At 41.7% G+C, this 22254-nt stretch overlaps 1 protein-coding gene across 1 annotated transcript in view; it reads left to right on the forward strand.

Moving 5' to 3' along the window:
* The window catches only part of LOC116463730 (coiled-coil domain-containing protein 30-like), a 159528-nt gene that overhangs the window by 91539 nt on the left and 45735 nt on the right, over positions 1-22254 (forward strand). Inside the window, 1 exon segment of the mRNA XM_058434825.1 lies at positions 93-255. Coding sequence (XP_058290808.1) covers positions 93-255 — 163 coding nt within the window.

Consider the following 22254-nt stretch of genomic DNA (forward strand, 5'->3'; position numbering starts at 1 on the left):
AAAAAAAAATCCCTTGTGATGCCATAAAAATTTTAGGTCTGAATTTCATTTGCAATTCATAGTGTGAATTAATGTACATTAATTGCCCTCAGGAAACTTCTATATGAGAACGTAGATGAGTTACACAGGCAAGTGAGAACCTTACAAGATAAAGAAAATCTACTGGAAATGACCTGTTCTCAGCAACAATCCAGAATTCAGCAACAAGAGGCCCTACTTAAACAACTGGAAAATGAAAAAAGAAAATATGATGAGGTAAGAAAGTAAATAGACATGCTTCTCAGTTTTCCTATTCCCATTAGTAACAGCTAATTATTATTGAGTGCCTAGCACTTTACTAAACTTAATTGTTTAGTCAGGGTTCAGTCAGGAAAGTAGAATCTACTCTAGGTATTTAAAACAAGAAGAGATTTAACACAGGGAATAAGAGCTTACAAAACAGTTGGAAGGACCAGGGGAGAGTAGAGTCAAAAAGGACTGCTGCTAGCTTTCAATAAATCCAGAAGTTCAGAAATTACAGAGAAGCCACCTCCTGCAGCGTCAAAGTGGAGAATTTGCAGGAACTCTCTTGAAGCTCCTACAAATGTCTCATCTGTTGTCTGTCCTTTTATCCATCTGCTAGTGCTAGAGAACTGTTGGGGGGAAAGACAAACAAACCTGTTTCTTCTTTCTATACTCGTACCACTCTCAATACTTCACTTCTGATATAGTTTGGATGATTCTCCTCTCCAAATCTCATGCTGAAATGTAATCCCCATCATTGGAGGTGGGGCTTAGCGGGAGGTGGTTTGGTCATGGGGATGGGTCCTTCATAAATGGCTTGATGCTGTCCTCACGATAATGAGTTTTTGCGAGATCTAGATGTTTAAAAGTGTGCGGTACCTCTCCGCTCTCTCTTGCTCCCACTCTCACCGTGTGACATGCCTGCTCCCATTTTACCTACCGCCATGATTGTTAGCTTCCTGAGGCCCTCACCAGAAGCTGAGCAGATGCTGATACCATGCTTCCTGTATAGTCTGCATATCTGTAAGCCAATTAAACTTCTTTTCTTTATAAATTACCCAGTCTCAGGTATTTCTTTATAGCAGTGCAAGAACGCTTGACACAGAAAATTGGTACCAAGAAGCGGAGCATTGCTAAAAAAGATACCTGAAAATGTGGAAGCAACTTTGGAACTGGGTAACAGGCAGAGATTGGAAGAGTCTGGAGGGCTCAGAAGAAGACAGGAGGAGCAGGAGCAGTGGCTCACAACTGTGATCCCAGCGCTTGAGAGGCTGAGGTAGGAGGATTGCTTGAGGCCAGGAGTTCGAGACCAGCCTGGGCAACATAATGAGACCTTGTCTCAACAAAAAAATAAAAAATTAGCCAGACATGGTGGCATGGACCTGTAGTACCAGCTACTCAGGAGGCTGAGGTAGGAAGTCACTTGAGCTGGGAGATCAGGGTTGCAATGAGCCATGATCATGCCACTACACTACAGCCTAGATGACACAGCAAGACCCTGTCTAAAAAAAAAAAGAGGATGAAAGTTTGTAACTTCTTAGAGACTGGTTAAATTGTTGTGACCAAAATACTGATAGAAATATGGACAGTGAAGTCCAGCCTAGTGAGGTCTCAGATGGAAATGAGGAAGTTACTGGGAACTGGAATAAATGTCACTCATGTTACACCCTAGCAAAGAACTCCTGCATTGTGTTCATGTACCAAGGATCTGTGGAAGTTTGAACTTAAGAGTGGTGATTTAGGGTCTCTGGCAGAAGAAATTTCTAAGCAGCAAAGGATTCAAGATGTGGCCTGACTCCTTGTAACAACCTATGATCAGATATGGGAGCAAAGGAATGACTTAAAGTTGGAACTTATATTCAAAAGGGAAGCAGAGGATAAAAATTCAGCAAATTTGCAGCCTGGCCATGTGGCAGAGAAAGAATCCCAGCAGAGTATGAAGCAACTACTTGCTAGAGAAACTAGCATGACTAAATGGGAGCCAAGTGCTAATATCCAAGACAATGGGAAAAAGGCCTCAAAGGCAATCTCAGAGAACTTGGAGACAGCCCCTACCATCACAGGCCCACAGACGTAGGAGGAAAGAATGGTTTAGGGGGCCAGGCACTGGGTACCACTGCCCTGCTCAGCCTCAGGACACTGCTCCCTGCATCCCAGCTACTACAGCTCCAGCTGTGGCTCAGAGGACCCCAGATATAGCTCAGGCTGCCTGTCCAGAGGATGCAAGCCATAAGCCTTGGTGGCTTCTATGTGGTATTAAACCTGCAGGCACATAGAATGCAAGAGTAAAAGAGGTTTGGCAGCTCCCACATAGATTTCAGATGATGTGGGGGAAAGCCTGGTGCCCAGGCAGAACTCTGCCACAGGGGCAGAGCCCTCACAGAGAAGTTCTAACAGGGCAATGCTGAGGGGAAATGTGGGGTTGGGGTCGTCATACAGGGTCCCCACTGGGGCACTGGCTAGTGGAGCTATAAGAAGTGGGCCACTGCCCTCCAGACTCCAGAATGGTAGATCTACAGGCAGCTTGCATCCTGTACCTGGGAAAGCCTCAGACACCCAACTCCAACCAGTGAGATCAGCCACAGGGGCTGCGGCCTGCAAAGCCACAGGAGAAGAGCTACCCAGGGCCTTGGGAGCCTATCCATTGCACCATTGTGCCCTGGATGTGGGACATGGAGTCAAGGGAGAGTATTTTGGAGCTTTAAGATTTAATGATTGCCCTCCTGAGATTTAGACTTGCATGGGGCCTATTGACTCTTTTGGCTAATTTCTCCCTTTTGGAATTGTGATGTTTACCCAATGCCTGTACTACCACTGTATCTTGGGAGTAAATGACTTATTTTGATTTTTACAGGCTCATAAGTGGAAGGAGATAAGTCTCAGAAGAGACTTAGGACTTTGGACTTGATGCTGGAATGAGTTAAGACTTTTGGGGACTATTGGTAGGGAATGATTGTATCTTGTAGTGTGAGAAAGACATGCAATTTGAGGGGTCATGGGTGGAATGATACAGTTTGGTTCTTTATCCCCTCCAAATCTCATCTTGAAATGTAATCCCCGTTGTTGGAGGTTGGGTCTGAGGCAAGATGTTTGGGTCATTGGAGTGCATCCCTCTTGAATGGCTTGGTGCTGTCCTCATGATAGTGAGTGTGCTCTTCATGAGATCTGGTTGTTTAAAAGTATGTAGCCAGGCATGGTAGCTCCTGCCTGTAATCCCAGCAGTGTGGGAGGCCAAGGCATTTGAGCTTGACCTTGAACTTGAGCTCATGAGTTTGAGACCAGCCTTGGCAACATGGAGAAATCCATCTGTACAAAAAAATACAAAAATTAGTTGGGTGTGGTGGCATGCACCTGTAGTCTCAGCTATTCAGGAGGCTGAGGTGGGGAAGATGGCTTGAACCTGGGAGGCAGAATTTGCAGTGAGCTGAAATCACACCATTGCACTCTAGCCTGGACAACAGAGCCAGACCCTGTCTCAAAAAATAAATAAATAAAATTTAAAATATAAATAAAGCATGTGACACCTCTCCCCATTCTCTTGCTCCTCTCACCATATGACATGTCTGCTCCCACTTCACCTACCATCATGATTGTGAGCTTCCTGAGGCCCTCACCAGAAGCTGAGAAGATGCTGGCACCATGCTTTCTGTATAGCCTGCAGAACCGTGAGCCAATTAAACTTCTTTTCTCTATAAATTACCGAGTCTCAGGTATTCCTTTATAGCAATGCAAAAATGGCCAGATACAACTTCTGACACCAGTTATGTGAGTTTTTCCCTATACTAAGCAATTCTCCAATTCTTTGTGGACACCAACTGGATGTACAAAAATGTAAGTCAATCTGACACTATCTACCTGAAGATAGCATCAGATCCCATGAGTTAAGGTCTCAGTCCCACAATACTGCCCCCATTCGAGATGCCAATTGCAAGTCAAGGTTCTTGCTTATGCTTCTAACCAACCAGCTATAAATCAGAGGTCCCCACAGCCCTCTCCTTGGGTTTGATCTTTTGCTAGGATGGCTCACAGAATTCAGGAAAACAGTTTGCTTACTAGATTACTGGCTGATTGTGAAAGGATACAACTCAGGAACAGCCAGATGGAAGAGATGCATAGGGCAAGGCATGTGGAAAGGGATGTGGAGCTTCCATGACCTCTGATCACACCACCCTCCCAGGACCTCCACATATTCAGCAACCTATAAGCTCCCTAAACCCTGTCCTTTTGGGGGTTTATGAAGGCTTCATTATGTAGGCATGATTGGTTAAATCATTAACTGTTAGTGATTAACTCAACTTTTAGTCCCTCTCCCTTCCTGGGAAGTCTGGGTGAGGCTGAAAGTTCCAACCCTCTAATCATATAGTGGTACCCCTGGCAACCTGCCCACATCCTGAGGCTACCCAGGAGTCTCCCCACCCCTCTGCCATCAGTGTTCTCATTAGTTTACAAAAAGACACTTACCACTTCAGAGATTCCAAGAGTTTTAGGAGCAGTGTGCCAGGAAATAGGACAAAGATCAAAATATATATGTATTATACCACAGTAACTCAAGAAAAATTACTTTTCCTTCCCTTATGCTTTCCAAATTGTGTGCAAGTTCCTCTCATCTGCAGAAACTACACTTGATCCCTGCTAGCAGGGGAGTCTGGAAAATGCAGTTTTCAGGCTTCCAAGCTCATGGCTCAGGGGAAAGTTTAGAAGAGTGGGGTCATGCTGAGTTCTAGCACAGTCCACTTTGGACACTCAGCATCCATACAAATGCTTTTAACTTGTGGCTTAACTTCTAAACTATAAGAAGAATATCATGCTTCCACTTAATATGATGCACTATAATTCATATAAATAAAGACACACTGTCTCCATAAAAATAAAGAATACTCGAAGTCCAATCAGTATCTATGATTATTTTGGGATGATGTTCATTTTACTTCAGTCTCAATCCACATGCGTGGATATACTATAACATTAAAACTTAATTATAGGCCAGGTGTGGTGGCTCACGACTGTAATCTCAACGATTTAGGAGGCTGAGGTGGGAGGACTGCTTGAGCTCAGGAGTTCGAGACCAGCCTAGGCAACATAGCAATACCCTGTCTCTACCAAAAAAAATTTGTTTTAATTAGCTGGACCTGATGGTGTGCACCTGCAGCTCTAGCTGCTTGGGAGGCTGAGGTGGGAGGATTGCTTGAGCCCAGGAGGTCAAAGCTTCAGTGAGCTATGTTTGTGTCACTGCACTGCAGCCTGGGTGACAGAGTGAGACCTCAAGTGAAAAAAGAAAAAGCTTAATTAGAAGCCAGGAACTTATAATTAAGCAAGTGCCTATAGTACTAGCTTCTTAGAAGCCTGAGGCAGAAGGTTTGCTTGTGGCCAGAAGTTCAAGGCTTGGTATGCTATGATTGCATCTGTGAATAGCCCCTGTATTCCAGCCTGGGCAACATAGCAAGACCTCATTTCTTAAATTAAAACATCATGGTCTTCTGCTCTGAATAAATAAAAAAGAAATGAAAAATTTAAAAATTAAAACAAAAAATTATAAAGTTAACTACCAGTAATACAATAGCACGCATTTTGCTAATGGGTATTGGCATAAGAAGCCACTCCCAATTTCATCTCTTGGTCCCTTTTCATGTATTCTGGCTAGGGGAGAAATAATATCATATATCAATCACAGTTAAAAGTTTATACATCATCTTGTAAGACAGCACCTCAAACCTATGAAGTGTTGTCACCTGGCCAGCATCATAGCTAAGTCTTCCATAGGTAATTTCACTGTCTTTTTTTTTCAGATTGGTTTTTCTGCATGATAGGATATACAGTAGAACCAATGAATCATATGATTATATGAGCCTTTGTTTCACTTTTCTTACTATAAAATGATTTTCTTAGTCAGAAGCAATATTTTGGGTTTTTTTTAATTACTACAAGTCTAGATCCGAGTTATATATCATGACGAGAAATAAGGAATTTGGTAAGTCCACAGATGGTGGTCCTGGCAAAAGCATTATGGACAGAAAAAGCAAATCCAGGCCGGGCGTGGTGGCTCACGCCTGCCATCCCAGCACTTTGGAAGCCCAGGGCGGGCAGATCACTTGAGGTCAGGAATTCGAGACCAGCTGGCCAACATGGCGAAATCCCCTCTCTACTAAAAATACAAAAATTAGCCGGGTGTGGTGGCGCATGCCTGTAATTCCAGCTACTCAGGAGGCTGAGGCAGGAGAATCACTTGAGCCCAGGAGGCGAAGGTTGCAGTGAGTTGAGATTGCGCCACTGCATTCCAGCGGCGACAGAGCAAGACTCTGTCTCAAAAAGAGAAAAAAAGGAAAAGAAAAACAAAAGAAAAAGCAAATCCATATCTATAATGTGTCTAGTCCACTGAGAGCAAATTGTCATTCTATCCACGATACTGATGATAGAAAGGTAATGAACCTGCTACCAGGTTGCTTGCTGGTTCTCCCAGGAGATGGTGCCATATTACTTGCTCAGCATTTATATTGGGATCTTGGCGTTTGGCAAATTAAGTGGATTAGCCTCAGTGACTCCCTGAAAAATATATATTCCTGCTATCATGCACCTTGTCCATGAGCCCACTAAGCAGGCAAATTGGTGCTAGAAAGAGGCTAAATGACACGTACAGAAAGCATTATTTGTTCCATCTGATTATTGAGAGACGCCTCTGGTGCGAATGCAAAAACATGTGAAACAGACTTCTAGGTTCAGATCCAGCATGTAAGAAGCCTGGAAGTTGTCACTGTATCCTGATAACAAGTGAAATGCCAAACAAACTGAAAAATCAACACATTTCCCTAGATGCTTCAGAGAAGAGAGGTCACAGTCCAAACTGCTACCCCGAAAATTAGAGATACCTATAGACAAATATAGACAATCACAACTTACTGGAGCAAAACCTTCATGAGGACCAGTGCCCAGGTATGGAAACCTGAACTGTAAATGATGAATTGCTGGAGGCTCAGCGTATCAAGTCTGAGAGAGAGAAACTCCAGAGGGACCCAGTCAATAGGGGACTTAGAGACATTTGTGAGTTTTACCTCCTGTAGCATACCAGGTTCTTATAGTGACTATCTGAGAAAAATCCCCTTTTGCTTCCAACAGGGGGAGAAAAGGGGAACATTTGAAACTTCCTAACAGGGTCTGCCGGCAGGAGAAACTATTTAACCAGAGCCTAAGCTGCTAGGGTTTTGTCAGAGGCTAACAGACCTAGCGGAATAGAAATATCCAACTCCAGCCAAATCTAGCCATCTTGTCCCACAAAAGGGAGGTGGGTGGAGAAAAAAAAACAAGCACGTGTGAAGCTCACAGTCCAGGGGCACAGGCTTACTAAAAGACTGTACCTAAACATAGAGCTATAGAATGCCATCCATCCACCCCAACACTTCACTACCACATCACTAACAGCCCACTTAACAGCAGTTTCCTCTACCCAATGCATCATGTTTCGCTATCAAGAAAAAATTACAAGACACACTAAAAGGAAAACAAACAAACAAACAAACAAAACAGTTTGAACAGACAGAGCAAGCATTAGAACCAGGCTCAGACACAGCAGGAATATTGAAATTATCAGACCAGAAATTTAAAATAACTATGATTAATGTGCTAAGGGCTCTAACGAATAAACTAGACCACATGCAAGAAGAGATGGGCAATGCAAGCAGAGAGAGGGGAATCCTAAGAAAGAACCACATAGAAATTCCGTTACAGTGTTTTTGATTTTTAAGTCAAGATCAAAAACACTATAACAGAAATGAATACCTTGATGGGCTTATTAATAGACTGCATACAACTGAGGAAAGGGCCTCTGTCCTTGAGGACATCTGAATAGAAATCTGTAAAACTGAAAAGCAAACAAAAAAATACTAAAAAAAACAAACAAAAACAACAGAATATCTAAGATCTGTGGGATAAATGTAAGGGGTATGATAGATATGTATAGATACATATGGGAAATAACCAAAGGAGAAGAAATAGAGAAAGGAACAGAAGACATATTTGAAATAATAATCATGATTGAGAATTTCCTGAGATTAATGACAGACACCAAACCAGAGATCCAGGAGTTCAGAGAACATCAAGCAGGATAAATGCCCAAAAGACTACATCTAGGCATAAAATTTTCAAATGACAGAAAATCAAAGAGAAAGAAAAATCCTGAAAGAGGAAAAAATAAACAATCTTACTCAGAGAGGAACAAAGATAAGAATTACTTCCAGCTTTTCTTCAGAAACCATGCAAGCAAGAGAAGAGTGGAGTGAAATATTTAAAGTGTTGAGGCCGGGCACAGTGGTTCACACCTGTAATCCCAGCACTTTGAGAAGCCAAGGCAGAAAGATCACTTGAGATCAGCCTGGGCAACACGGTGAAACCCCATCCCTACAAAAACAAAGTTTTTTAATTAGCTGGGTATGGTGGTGCACACCTGTGGTCCCAGCTGAGTGGCCCTAGAGTTTATAATATACAACTAACCCAAGTCCACTTTCAAATAACACTATACCACTTCAGGAGGCTGAGGGAGGAGGATCGCGTGAGCCCAGGAGGTCTAGGCGGCAGTGAGTTGTGATCATGCCACTGCATTCCAGCCTAGGGGACAAAGCAAGAATCTACCTTAAAAAAAAAAAATGGCCAGGCACAGTGGCTCACACCTGTAATTCCAGCACTTTGGGAGGCTGAGGCGGGAGGATCACTTAAGGCCAGGAGTTCAAGACCAGCCTGAGCAACATAGCGAGACTCCAATCTCTACAAAAAACGGAAAAAAACAAAAAAAAACCTTAGCCAGGTGTGGTGGAGCACCACCTGCAGTCCCAGCTACTTGGGAGGCTGAGGTGGGAGGATCGCTTCAGCCCAGGAGTTCAAGGCTGCAGTAACCATGATTGCGCCACTGCATTCTGGCCTGTGAAATAAATAAATACATAAATAGTAAAGTATTGAGAGAAAAAGTTACCAACCTAGAATTCTGTACCTTGCAAAATTATCCTTCAAAGGTGAGGGAAGCTGGGCATGGTGGCTCATACCTGTAATCCCAGCACTTTGGGAGGCCGAGGCAGGAGGATCTCTTGAGCCAAGGAGTTCAAGATCAGTCTGGGCAGCATAGTGATAACCTTATCTCTACAAAAAATATATATATTAGCTGGGTGTGGTGGCATGCATCTCTAATTCCAGCTACTGGGGGTGGGGGTGGGGGTGGGAGACTGGGAGTGGGTTGAGGTGGAAGGATTTTTTGAGCCCAGGAGGTTGAGGCTGCAATGAGCTGATACAGTAAGAAAGGAGGGACAATGGAATTACATAAAATGCTCTATTAAAATTACAAAAGGCAGAAAAAGCATGGAAGACAAAAGTAACAACAAAGAACAAGAACAACTAATAGAAAACAGTAATAAATATGGTAGATATAAATCAAATTATATTAATAATCACTTTAGACATCAATGGTTTAAATGCAGCAATTAAAAGAGAATGTCCAATTTGGTCATGCCACTGCACTTCAGCCAGGGTGACAGAGTGAGACCCTGTCTCAAAAAAAAAAAGTAAAGGTGAGGGCCAGATGTGGTGGCTCACACCTGTAATCCCAGTACTTTGGGCGGCCAAGACGGGAGGATTGCTTGAGACCAGTAGTTTGAGACCAACCTGGGCAACGTAGTGAGACTCTGTCTCAACAACAACAACAAAAATTGTTTCTAAGTGAAGGAGAAATACTTTCTCAGACAAAAAAAATTAAGGGAATCTGTTACCTTGCAAGAAATGTTAAAAGAAGTTCTTTGGAATGAAGGGAAACAAAATATAGATCAGAAACCAGGATCTACATAAGGAAGGAAAAACATTGGAGAAGAAATTAGTGAAGGTAAAGTAAAAACTTTCATTTTTAAATTTTAGTTGATCTAAGAGATAAGTTGTTCAGCATAATAGCAACAATGTATTTGATTATGTGTGTCATATATAACTGTGTGTATAAATATATATACACACACATACATACACTTAGATATGCTTATGTGTAAGTGAAATTAATGACAACAATGATATAAGGGACAAGAAGGAAGAATTAGGATTATCTTCTTATTATAAGGTACTCACACTACCTGTGAAGTGGTATAGTGTTATTTGAAAGTGGACTTGGGTTAGTTGTATATTATAAACTCTAGGGCCACTAGAAAAAATAGAAAGAAGTACAACTGATACCCTAAGAAAGGAGAGACAATGGAATCATATAAAATGCTCAATTAAAATGACAAAAGGCATAAAAAGCATGGAAGACAAAAATAGCAACAAAGAACAACTAATAGAAAACAGTAATAAATATGGTAGATATCAATCCAATTATATTAATAATCACTTTAGACATCAATGATTTAAATGCACCAATTAAAAGAGAACGTCCAAATTGGTCAAAGTTGAACAAAACCCAACTGTATGTTGTCTACAAGAAGCCCACTTTAAATATAAAGACACATGTAAATTAAAAGTAAATGGGCTTCCTTCCTTCCTTCCTTTTCTTTCTTTCTTTTCTTTCTTTCTCCTTTCTTTCTCTTTCTCTCTTTCTTTCTCTCTCTCTCTTTCTCTCTCTCTCTCTCTCTTTCTCTCTCTCTCTCTCTCTCTCTCTCTCTCTTTCTCTCTTTCCTTTTGACAGTCTCCCTCTGTTGCCCAGGCTGGAGTGCAGCGGCATAATCTCGGCTCACTGTGACCTCCCTGCCTCAGGCTCCAGTGATTTTTCTGCCTTGGCCTGCCGAATACCTGGGATTGCAGGCACACACCACCACACCTGGCTGGTTTTTGTATTTTTGGTGGAGACGGGGTTTTGCCGTGTTGGCCAGGCTGGTCTCCAACTCCTGACCTCCAGTGATCCGCCCGCCTCGGCCTCCCAAAGTGCTGGGATTACAGATGGAGTCTCGCTCACTCAATGCTCAAAGTTGCCCAGACTGGAGTGTAGTGGCATGATCTCGGCTCACTACAACCTCCACCTCCCAGCCGCCTGCCTTGGCCTCCCAAAGTGCTAAGATTATAGCCTCTGCCCAGCCTCCACCCCGTCTAGGAAGTGAGGAGTGTCTCTGCCTGGCCGCCCATCGTCTGGGATATGAGGAGCTCCTCTGCCCGGCCGCCCCATCTGGGAAGTGAGGAGCGCCTCTGCCCGGCCACCCCGTCTGCGACGTGAGGAGCGTCTCTGCCTGACCGCTGTGCAACCTTCCAAGTGTGAGGTGACAGCCTTCATTGTAGAATGAATGAAGACCCTGGCACTGATTATATAACTAACCTTGGCAGCTATCTCAAGTCATTGATGGTGGAGGTATTGGAATTATAGAAGAAAGCAAACACACAAAAAAAGGCGATTTTGTGACTTCTTTCTATTGGCCCTGGCAAACCAAGGTTATTCTGGATGGAAATAGCCTTGAAAAGGTGATATATATATGAACGTATCTGATTTTTTTTTTCCCTGTATAATTCTTACTTTGTGCATTTGATATTTAGTTGTGTTTGTAATCATGGAAAAATAAAATCATGTATTAAAAAAAAGAAGAAATAACACATCTTCAAACAACTATAAAAAAAAAAGTAAGTGGATGGAGAAGGATGTAACATGCTAACAGTAATCAAAAGAAAGTGAGAATAGCTAAATTAATTTCAGACAGCACATAATTCAGAGTAAGGGAAGTGCATTAGTCTGTTCTCATGCTGCTATAAAGACATACCTGCGACTGGGTAATCTATAAAGAAAAGAGGTTTAATTGATTCACCATTCTACATGGCTGGGGAGGCTTCAGGATACTTACAATTATGGCAGAAGGTAAAGGGGAAGCAAGGCACATCTTACATGGCTGGAGGAGGAAGAGAGAGTGAGGCAGGAGGTGCTAAACACTTTCAAACAACTGGATCTTGTGAGAACTCTATCACCAGACAGCACTAGGGGCATGGAGCTAAACCATTAGAAACCACCCCCATGATCCAATCACCTTCCACCAGGCCCCACCTTCAACACTCGGGATCACAATTCAACATGAGATTTGGGTGGGGACACAGAGTCAAATCATATCAGGAACATAACCAGGATAAAGAGGAACATTATTTAATGATTAAAAAGGTCAATTCTCCAAGAAGACAAAACAATCTTTAATATGTATGTGCCTAACAAAAGAATGTCAAAATATGTGAGGCAAAAATTGATACAACTGCAAGGAGGAGTAGGTGAAATTCACTGTTATCATTGCAGATTTTAATACACCTCTATCAGCAATGGACAGATCCAGCAGGCAGAAAATCAGTGAGGACATAGTTGAACTCCACACCACCATAAACCAGCAGATATAGTGGACATCTATAGACTACTTCACCCAACAATAGCAGATTACACATTCTTCTCAAGCTCTCATGGAACATTAATCAAGATAGACCACATTCTGGGCCATAAAACACACATTAACAAACATGAAAGAATAGAAATCATGCAATGTATGCTCTCAGACCCTGATATGGTTTGGCTCTGTGTCCCCACCCAAATCTCATGTTGACTTGTGATCCCAGGTGTTGGAGGAGGGGCCTTGTGGGAGGTGATTGGATCATCGGGGTAGTTTCTGATGGTTTAGCACCATCCCCCTAGTGCTGTCTCATGATAGAGTTCTCACAAGATCTGGTTGTTTGAAAGTGTATAACACTTCCCCCTGTGCTCTCTCTCTCTCTCTCACTCTCACTCTCTCTCTGCCTCCCTTTTTCTCTCTCTCTCTCTCCCCCACTCACCATGGTAAGACATGTCTTGCTTCCCCTTCACCTTCTGCTGTGATTGTAAGTTTCCTGAGGCCTCCCAGCCATACTTCCTGTATAGCTTGTGGAACTGCAAGTCAATTAAATCTCTTTTCTTCATAAATTACCCAGTCTCAGGTACTTCCTTATAGTTGTGTGAGAACGGACTAATACAGACCCTAATGGAATTAAACTAGAAATCAGTAACAGAAAGATAGCTGGAAAATTCCCAAATACTTGGAGATTAAACAACAGACTTGTAAACACAAAAGTCAAAGAAGAAATCGCCAGAGAAATTTCAAAATATTTTGAACTAAATGAAAGTGCAAATACAACTTATCAAAATTTGTTGGAAAGTGGTTCTTTGAAGGACATTTATAGCATTGAATGCATATATTAGAAGAGAAGAAAGACAGGAAGCAATGTGAGTGTCTGAAGGGAGAAAAACCCCTGAAGGCGGCTTGAAACAAAGAGGAGATTGGGACTAACAATCCCAGCCCACAAAATCATGCTGTTCATCTCAGCCAAAGGAGATGCAAAATCAGAGTGGCTGTTCTGCACCACCGTGCTGTATGAGGCACAGTCCATGAGTCTTCTGGGCATGAACCCCTAGCTAGCCTTCCCACATAGCCAGGGCATCCCATTTTGGGACACCCCCAACCACAATCCAGGATGAGCACTCCAAATGTTTTGGAGAACTGAGGCAAACCTTGGTTTAAGGCACCCATCTAGTCCTGAAAAGGAGGCAGTGACCTAGAGTAAAGGGGATTCAACAGATGAACTGCAAAGAACCTGTAAGCAGACACACCCTAGAAAGATAAAAAGAAGCCAGTCAGCAAAGACTGGAATAAGTAACTAATCCTTCAATGTGAAGACAAAGATGTAAGCCCAAAGGAACAACAGCAAACAGGAAACCATGACCTCCCCAAACAGACAAAGCAAGGAGACAGTGACCAGCCCTAACAAGATGGTGATGTGTGAGGTTTTGGATCAAGAATTCAAAATGGCAGTTTTAAGGAAATTCAGTGAATTCCAAGATAACACAGAAAAGAAATTCAGAAATTCATCAGATAAATTCAACAAATATATTGAAATTTTAAAAAATCAAACAGAAATCCTAGAACTGTGAGAAATGCATTTGCTGAACTGAAAAATGGACTAAAGGCTCTTGACAGCAGAATGGATAAAGTAGAAGAATCAGTGAGCTCAAGACAGGGTATTTGAAAATATACAGAAGAGAAAAAGAAAAGATCTAAAATCAATTATCTAAGCTTTGGCCTTAGAAAATTACAAAAAGAAGAGCAAATTAAATCCAAAGTAAGCAGAGAAAAAAAGAAATAATAAAAATTAGAGGAGAAATCAATGAAATTATCTAACATGGTGATGTTTGTGTAAAAAAAAAATTTTAAGAAATCAATGAAATTTAAATGGGAATTCAATAGAACAACAAAACTAAAAACTGGTTCTTTGAAAAGATTAATAAAATTGATAGGCCTCTAGCCAGCCTAACAACAAAAAAAAAGAGGAAGAGAGGACATGAGTTACAAATTACAAATAACAGAAATGAAAGAGGGAACATTACTACAGATGCCACGAACATTAGAGCAATCATCAATACATATTATGAACAACTTTATGCCCACAAATGTGATAACCTAAATAAAATGGACCGATTCCTTGATATAGTCTGCCAAAATTCACACAAGAAGAAACAGACAATTGAATAGAACTATGTCTATTAAAGAAATTGAATCCATATACTAACCTTCTAAAACAGAAAGCACCAGGCCCAGATGGTTTCACTGGTGATTTCTACCAAACATTTAAGAAAAAATTATATCAATTCTCTATAGTCTCTTTAGGAGATGGAAGCGGAGGGAATACTCCCTAATTAATTCTATGAGGCTGGAATTCCCTTCATACCAAAACCCAAGACATTACAAGAAAAGTACAGACCAGTATCTCTCACATAGTTATAAAAATCCTCAACAAAATATTAGCAAACCAAATCCAACAATGTATACAAAGAATTATGCACCATGATCAAGTGATTTATCTCACGTATGCAAAACTGGTTCAACATTTGAAAATAAATTATGTAATTCATCACATCAACAAGCTAACAAGGAAAATCACATGATTCTATCTATTGATGCTATCTTAGTCTGTTTATGCTGCTATAACAAAATACCTGAGGGTGGGTAATTTATAAACAACAGAAATTTATTTCTTACAGTCCTAGAGGTTGGGAAGTCTAAGATCAGGATGCCAGCAGTATTGGTGTCTGATGATGTCTGCTGTCTGCTTCCAATGGCACTTTGTTGCTGCACCCTCTAGAGGGGAGGAACTCTGTGTCTTCACATAGTGGAAAGGATAAAAGGATAAGAGGGTGCTCCCTTCAACTGGGAGCCCTTTTATAAGGATGCTAATTCCATTCATGAGGACAGAGCCCTCATGACTTAATCACCTCCCAAAGGCCATATCTCTTAATATTGTTGCGTTGGGAATTATGTTTCAATAGGAATTTTGGAGAGAACACCATCATTCAAACAGTGGCAAATGCACAAAAAGGATTTGACAAAATCCAACATCCATTCATTATAAATGCTATCAGTAAACTGGAAATACGGGAAACTTCCACATCATATGTCATCAGGGAAATGCAAATTAAAACAACAATGAGATATTACTACATACCTATTAGAATGAACCAAAATCCAGAGCACTGACAACACCAAATGCTGGCAAGCATATGAAGCAATATCTTTGCAATCTTTTTTTTTTTTTTTTTGAGACGGAGTCTGGCTCTGTCGCCCAGGCTGGAGTGCAGTGGAGCAATCTCGGCTCACTGCAAGCTCCGCCTCCCGGGTTCACGCCATTCTCCTGCCTCAGCCTCTCCGAGTAGCTGGGACTACAGGCGCCCGCCACCACGCCCGGCTAATTTTTTTTGTATTTTTAGTAGAGACGGGGTTTCACCGTGTTAGCCACGATGGTCTCGATCTCCTGACCTCGTGATCCACCCGCCTCGGCCTCCCAAAGTGCTGGGATTACAGGCGTGAGCCACCGCGCCCAGCCTGCAATCATTTATTGCTGGTGGGAATGCAGAATGGCACTGTCACTTTGGAAGTCAGTTTGCTGGTTTTCACAAAACTAAATGTACTCTTACCATATAATCCAGCAACCATGCTCCTTGGTATTTATCCAATGGAGTTGAAAAAGTTATGCCTACCCAAAACTCTGCATACAGATGTTTATAGCAGCTTTATTCATAACTGCCAAAACTTGGAAGCAAGAAAAATGTCTTGCTTTGGACACCACTAAAAACCTGTAGCCCTCACTTAATAAATGGGTTGAAGGGACACGCATAGTGGCTCACACCTGTAATTCTAGGACTTTAGGAGGCTGAGGTGGGAGGATTGCTTGAGGCCAGAAGTTCGAGACCAGCCTGAGCAACATAGTAAGACCCTGTCTCTCCAATTTTTTTTTTAATTAGCTGGGTGGTACCTGCCTGTAGTCCTAGCTACTTGGGAGGCTGAGGCGGGAGGATCACTTGAGCCTAGGAATTTGAGGCTGCACTGAGCTGTGACTGCACCACTGCACTCCAGCATGGGCAACAGAGCAAGACCCAAGCTCTAAAAAATAATAATGCCAGCAAAGAGTGGTTTGTTAATTTTAGAAAGGCATTTGAGAGTGAGATTCTGTCTCTTAAAAAATTAAATTAAATGAGCTGAAGGAACAAATGTGGTATATGTTGATTCCAGAATCTAAAGAGGCAACTCCAAGCACTTGGCCTTTTCTTCCATCAATAGCCCTCACTCCTCAGGTTGAAAGCCAGTATGGAGAGTCTGCTATCCCAGATTATCTATTCTGACTATACATTCAAGAATTAGGGAAATAACCACTGAGGAGATTCAGAAACATACATGTAGCCATTGAATCACTGTGGACGTGTCCTAAGATACACTGTGATTTTAAACTCCATTTTTCACCTCATTTCCTTAAGGTCCACACCCTGAATTGTGAAATTCAATGGTGTTTTGGGTTCCGAGCTATTAGTGTTTACTCAGAATCACTATACTGCCGTTCCCCAAAAGTCTATATAATTCCCTTTCTCCAATGCCCAGTCCCCTTGATAAGAGACTACAGGTCCTCTTTGGGGAATGTTTGGAAGAAGATCACATACTTGTGTCGGTATCACAGGGTTTTTCCTGAAGAAAACCTAGCATTCCCATCATTCAAAGGACTCTGGATCTGTGAGCTGACTCAGGCCTAGGGATTGAACAAGAAGAGGCCATTGCTTTCCATTCTTGTCATTTAAATTGGGCCTTTGTTCACCAGACCTAAGGGGTTCTATTTATTTATTTACTTACTTCTTTGTTTGAAAATACATTTCAAGTAAGACTTTAATTGGCTGTCTGTATATTTTAGTCCTACAGTCATTGTCATCAATTAACTATGACAAGATAGCTATAGGTCAAACCCTTTGATTGTATCTCTGGCCCAATTTCCTACTAACATTAATAATACCTTGTATCTGAAAGTTAAGCACTGCCACTTGACCTCTGACACTGTGTAGTACCTTCATCCCCATTAAAATCAGGGAGCCATTTCAATGTTGGCACCTCCACCATTATCCTCAATAGGTTAGCATTATATAGCATTTCAAGTAATTTGGTGCTTTTTCACCAGTGTTATTTGGTAAAGCCTTGGTGAGGGGAGTATCTTTTGGATTCCCATGGTTATGAAGAGTAACTATAAACCCACTCCAGATTTCCCATCTGCTTAAACCTTTGGATGCCTTTTTCTCCCTTATGCCAAAGAAGTTTGGCACCTTAATATCATTTAATGTAAGTCACTTGTATGTCCAACTTTCAGTCAATCAAAAGAGCAAACAAAGTCATTTTTTTTTTCTTAGACAGGGTCTCTGTCGCCCAGGCTGGAGTGCAGTAGTGCCATCATGGCTCACTATAGCCTCAACTGCCTGGGCTTAAGTGATCCTCTCACCTCAGTCTCCCAAGTAGCTGGGACTATAGCTATGTGCAACCACACCTGGCTATATTATTATTATTATTATTATTATTATTATTATTATTGCATGTAGAGACAGAGTTTCAATATGTTGTCCAGGCTGGTCTTGAACTCCTGGGCTCAAGTGATCCACCTGCCTCGGCCTCCCAAAATGCTGGGATTATAAGCATGAGCCACTGCACCTGGCCCAAAGTCACTCTTAGATGTTCAAATTAACACATTAAATCCTGAATGTCCAATAAGTGCATTCATATTAATAAATTCAGCCTATTTAACATTACAGTTGACTGTGAACAACATGGGTTTGAACTGTGTTGGTCTACTGGTATGCAAATTCTTTTGGAAAACTTTCTGGAGATTTGCCAGAATTTGAAAAAACTTGCAGATGAGCCACATAGCTTAGAAACATTGAAAAAGTTAGGCACGTTGTGAAAGCGTATATGTAGATACTATCTATTTTATCTTTACTCCATAAAGTATACATAACTCTATTATAAAGTTAACATTTTTGAAAACACACACACAAACACTTATAGACCATACACAGCGTCATTTGCAGTTGAGAGAAAGGTAAACAAATGTAAAAATGCAGTATTAAATCATAACTGCATAAAATTAACTATAGTACACACTGTACTGCTGTAATAATTTCATAGCCACTGCCTTTTGGTATTGCAGTAAGTTTATTTATTTATTTATTTTGAAACAGATTCTCACTCTGTTGCTGAGCTGGAGTGCAGTGGTGCACTCTCAGCTCACTGCAACCTCCGCCTCCCGGGTTCAAATGATTCTCCCATTTCAGACCCCCTAGTAGCTGTGATTACAGGTGTCTGCCACCACACCTGGCTAATTTTTGTATTTTTAGTAGAGGTGAGGTTTCACCATGTTGGCCAGGCAGGTCTCGAACTCCTGACCTCAAGTGATCCACCTGCCTCGGCCTGCAGTGAGTTCACATGTCGCAAGTATCCTCTTAAAATGCCATGTGACACCAATCTTCTTTGCATGAGCAGGTTCCTCTCGCCAGTAAATTTTGTGTTGAATTAAAAAGAAATCTCTCGTGGGTCTCAAGTATTTTTCACTGTCTTTAGTGCAATACCATAAACCTTAAATTACAGCATGGGACTCATACAAAGTAGCCACTAGTGATGTCGGAAATGCTGCCAAGAAACAAAGAAAAATTATGACATTACAATAAAAAGCTGAATTGCCTCATAGGTACTATAGATGAGGTCTGCAACTGTGGTTGCTTAACATTTCAAGATAAATGAATCCAACATGAGGACCGTTATAAAAAAAGAAAAGCAAATTCATGAAGCTGTTGCTGCAGCTGTGCTAGCAGGCATAAAAACCATGCACTTTTTGTGAAATACTTTTTATCCACATTGAAAATGCAGCTTTTATGTTGGTGCAGGATTACTATAAGAAAGGCATATCTATAGATTCTGACTCAAGAAAAAGAGAAGTCATTATATGACAATTTAAACCAAAAGGAAAGTGAATAATTTAAAGTTAGAGAATTTAAAGCTAGCGAAGTAGCAGCTACTAGGGAAGCCGAGGTGGAAGGATCTCTTGAGACCAGGAGTTTGAGGCTATAGTGAGTTATGATTGCACCTTTGTACTCTGGCCTGGGCAAAAGAGAAAGACCCAATCTCTAAAAAATAATAATGCCAGCAAAAGATGGTTTGTTACTTTTAGGAAGAGGTTTAGCTTTAAAAATATCAAGAAAATAGAGGATGCAGTTTCTGCTGACTGAGAGACAGCAGGTGAGTTCCCAGATGCCATTAAGAAGATAATTGTGACCAGGCACAGTGGCTCACTCCTGTAATCCCAACATTTTGGAAGGCTGAGGCAGGAGGATCACTTGAGGCCAGGAGTTTGAGATCAGCCTGGGCAACATAGCAAGAACTTGTCTCTATAAAAAAAAAAAAAAAGGAAGGAAGAAAGTCATTGAGGAAATGGGATATCTGCTGAACAGTTTTTGAATGCAGGTGAAAGTGCCCTATTCTGGGAAAAAAAAGTCACAAAGGACATCTATTAGTAAGGAAAATCAGTGAGCACGGATTTAAGGCAGAAAGGGATAGGCTGACTCCACGGTTTTGTGCAGATGCAGTCGAGTTTATTGTCAGAACTGCTCTTATCTATGAAGCTTCTAATCCCCAAGCCTTGAAGGGAAAAGGTAAACACCAGCTGTCAGTCATTTGGTTGTATAAAAAGAAGGTCTGCACAACAAGAACCCTTTGTCTAGATTGATTCTATCTATGCTTTCTGCCTGAAGTCAAGAAGTACCTTGGTAACAAGGGACTGCCTTTTAAGGTTCTTTTGGTGTTGGACAAATGCTCCTGGCCACCCAGAACCACATGAGTTCAACACCAAAGATGTTGAAGTGGTCTCCTTGCCCCCAAACACCATGTCTGTAATTCAGCCTCTAGACCAGGGGTCATAAGGCCCTTTAAGGCTCATTACCATGTCTGTAATTCAGCCCCAAACACCATGTCTGTAATTCAGCCTCTAGATCAGGGGTCATAAGGCCCTTTAAGGCTCATCACACACGGTTCTCTATGGAAAGGACTGTCAACTATGGAAGAGAACCCCGATAGTGAAGTCTGGAAGGATTGCACTATTGAAGATGCCATCGTTGTTTTTGTTTGTTTTATTTTTGTCTGTTTTATTTTTGTCATTTTTAGTTTATTTGTGTGGCAAGTGACAGGCACGGAGATGCCGTCATTGTTATAGAAAAAGCTGTGAAAGCCATCAGGTCTGGCTGGGCACGCTGGCTCACGCCTGTGATCCCAGCACTTTGGGAGGCCGAGGCGGGCAGATCACGAGGTCAGGAGATCGAGACCATCCTCGCTAACATGGTGAAACCCGTCTCTAGTAAAAATACAAAAAAAAAATTAGCCGGGCCTGGAGGTGTGCGCCTGGTTAGTCCCAGCTACTGGGGAGGCTGAGGCGGGAGAATGGCGTGAACCCGGGAGGCGGAGCTTGCCGTGAGCCGAGATCGCGCTACTGCCCTCCAGCCTGGGCGACAGAGCGCAACTCCGTCTCTCCATCTCAAAAAAAAAAAAAAAAAAAAAAGATATGAGTCTTGGAGAAATTCAAGAGCAAACAGACACCACACCCAGAGGAGGAATTACATAAGACAACTTGATGGAGATTAGCACTTTCAAACTAGTGCCACATGATGAGGAAGAAAGCAGAAAAAGCAGTACTAGAAAACAGATTGACCTCAGACAATCTGGCAGAAGGATTCCAAATATTCAAGACTGCTTTTGACATATTTTACAGTATGGACATTTCTATATGATACAGGCACTGAAACGAACACAAACAATGAAAGAAGGATTGGTACCGTATAGAAATATTTTTAGGGAAATGAAAAAGCAAAAAAGTCAAATTACAGTGTATTTCTGTAAAGTTATACTGAGTGTACCTGCCTTTCCTGCCTTCCCTTCCACCTTCTCCACCTCTTCCAGCTCTGCCACCCCTGAGATAACAAGACCAATTCCTCCTCTTCTCCTCCTCCTCATCCTACTCAACATGAAGACAATGAGGATGAAAAACTTTGTGATGATCCACTTCTACTTAATGAATAGTAAATATATTTTCTCTACCTTATGGTTTTCTTAATAAAATTTTATCTTCTCTAGCTTACTTTATTGCAAGAGTATAATACATGATACACATACAAAATATGTGTTAACTGCTTATGTTGTTGATAAGGCCTCTAGTTAACAGTAGGCTATTAGTAATTTGGTGGGGAGTCAAAAAAATCATAATGCAGATTTTCAACTGTGTGGGGGGTCAGTGTCCCTAACTGTCATGTTGTTCAGGGGTTAGGGGCACTGATTACTGTAACTCCCTACAGATACATTCCTGCATATAGTCCTAGAGTTTCTGCCAATTTAAGTTGGCAAAATCTTGCCATTCTTTCAATATGGCAGTCCCAAAGTCAGTCCCTACACTTGACCCCAACTCACCGTGGTGTGCTGGGATCCAACTGTAGTTACAGGATTGGAGACAATGAGAAGTGGTGGTGGTATAGAGGTGGGCCTTGAGGACAATAGGCATCCTCTTACAAGGTAAGTGCCTTGGGTGAAATCAATACAGAATCTTCAAACTTAATCTCCTTAGACAGGAGAGGAGGGACTGCTCGTGATGGCAAGAGAGGCACTGTAATTCTCAGGCTTCCATGCATTCCCAAAGCCTGTTTCTCACATACGAGACCTGGCAAGGCTGTGAAATCAATTGGTGCTGTAATTCTGCAGTCCACTTGATATTTGGGATTTGGTTTTTGGATATATTGGTCTTCTGACTACGAGAGAGAAATTATTTTAGGACACTCATAGAAGGTCTGTGGTTCTCAGACAATGCCTTGTTCCAGTAATTAAATCCCCAAGTTGGACATTTTCTTCTAAGCTCAGTAACATGATCAGATGTGGCTAGCCCACCTCACAATCCTTGTAGTCCTCAATCCCATTATCA

This window comes from Hylobates moloch, unplaced genomic scaffold, assembly GCF_009828535.3.
Source record: "Hylobates moloch isolate HMO894 unplaced genomic scaffold, HMol_V3 SCAFFOLD_55, whole genome shotgun sequence".
NCBI classification, from domain to species: Eukaryota; Metazoa; Chordata; class Mammalia; order Primates; family Hylobatidae; genus Hylobates; species Hylobates moloch.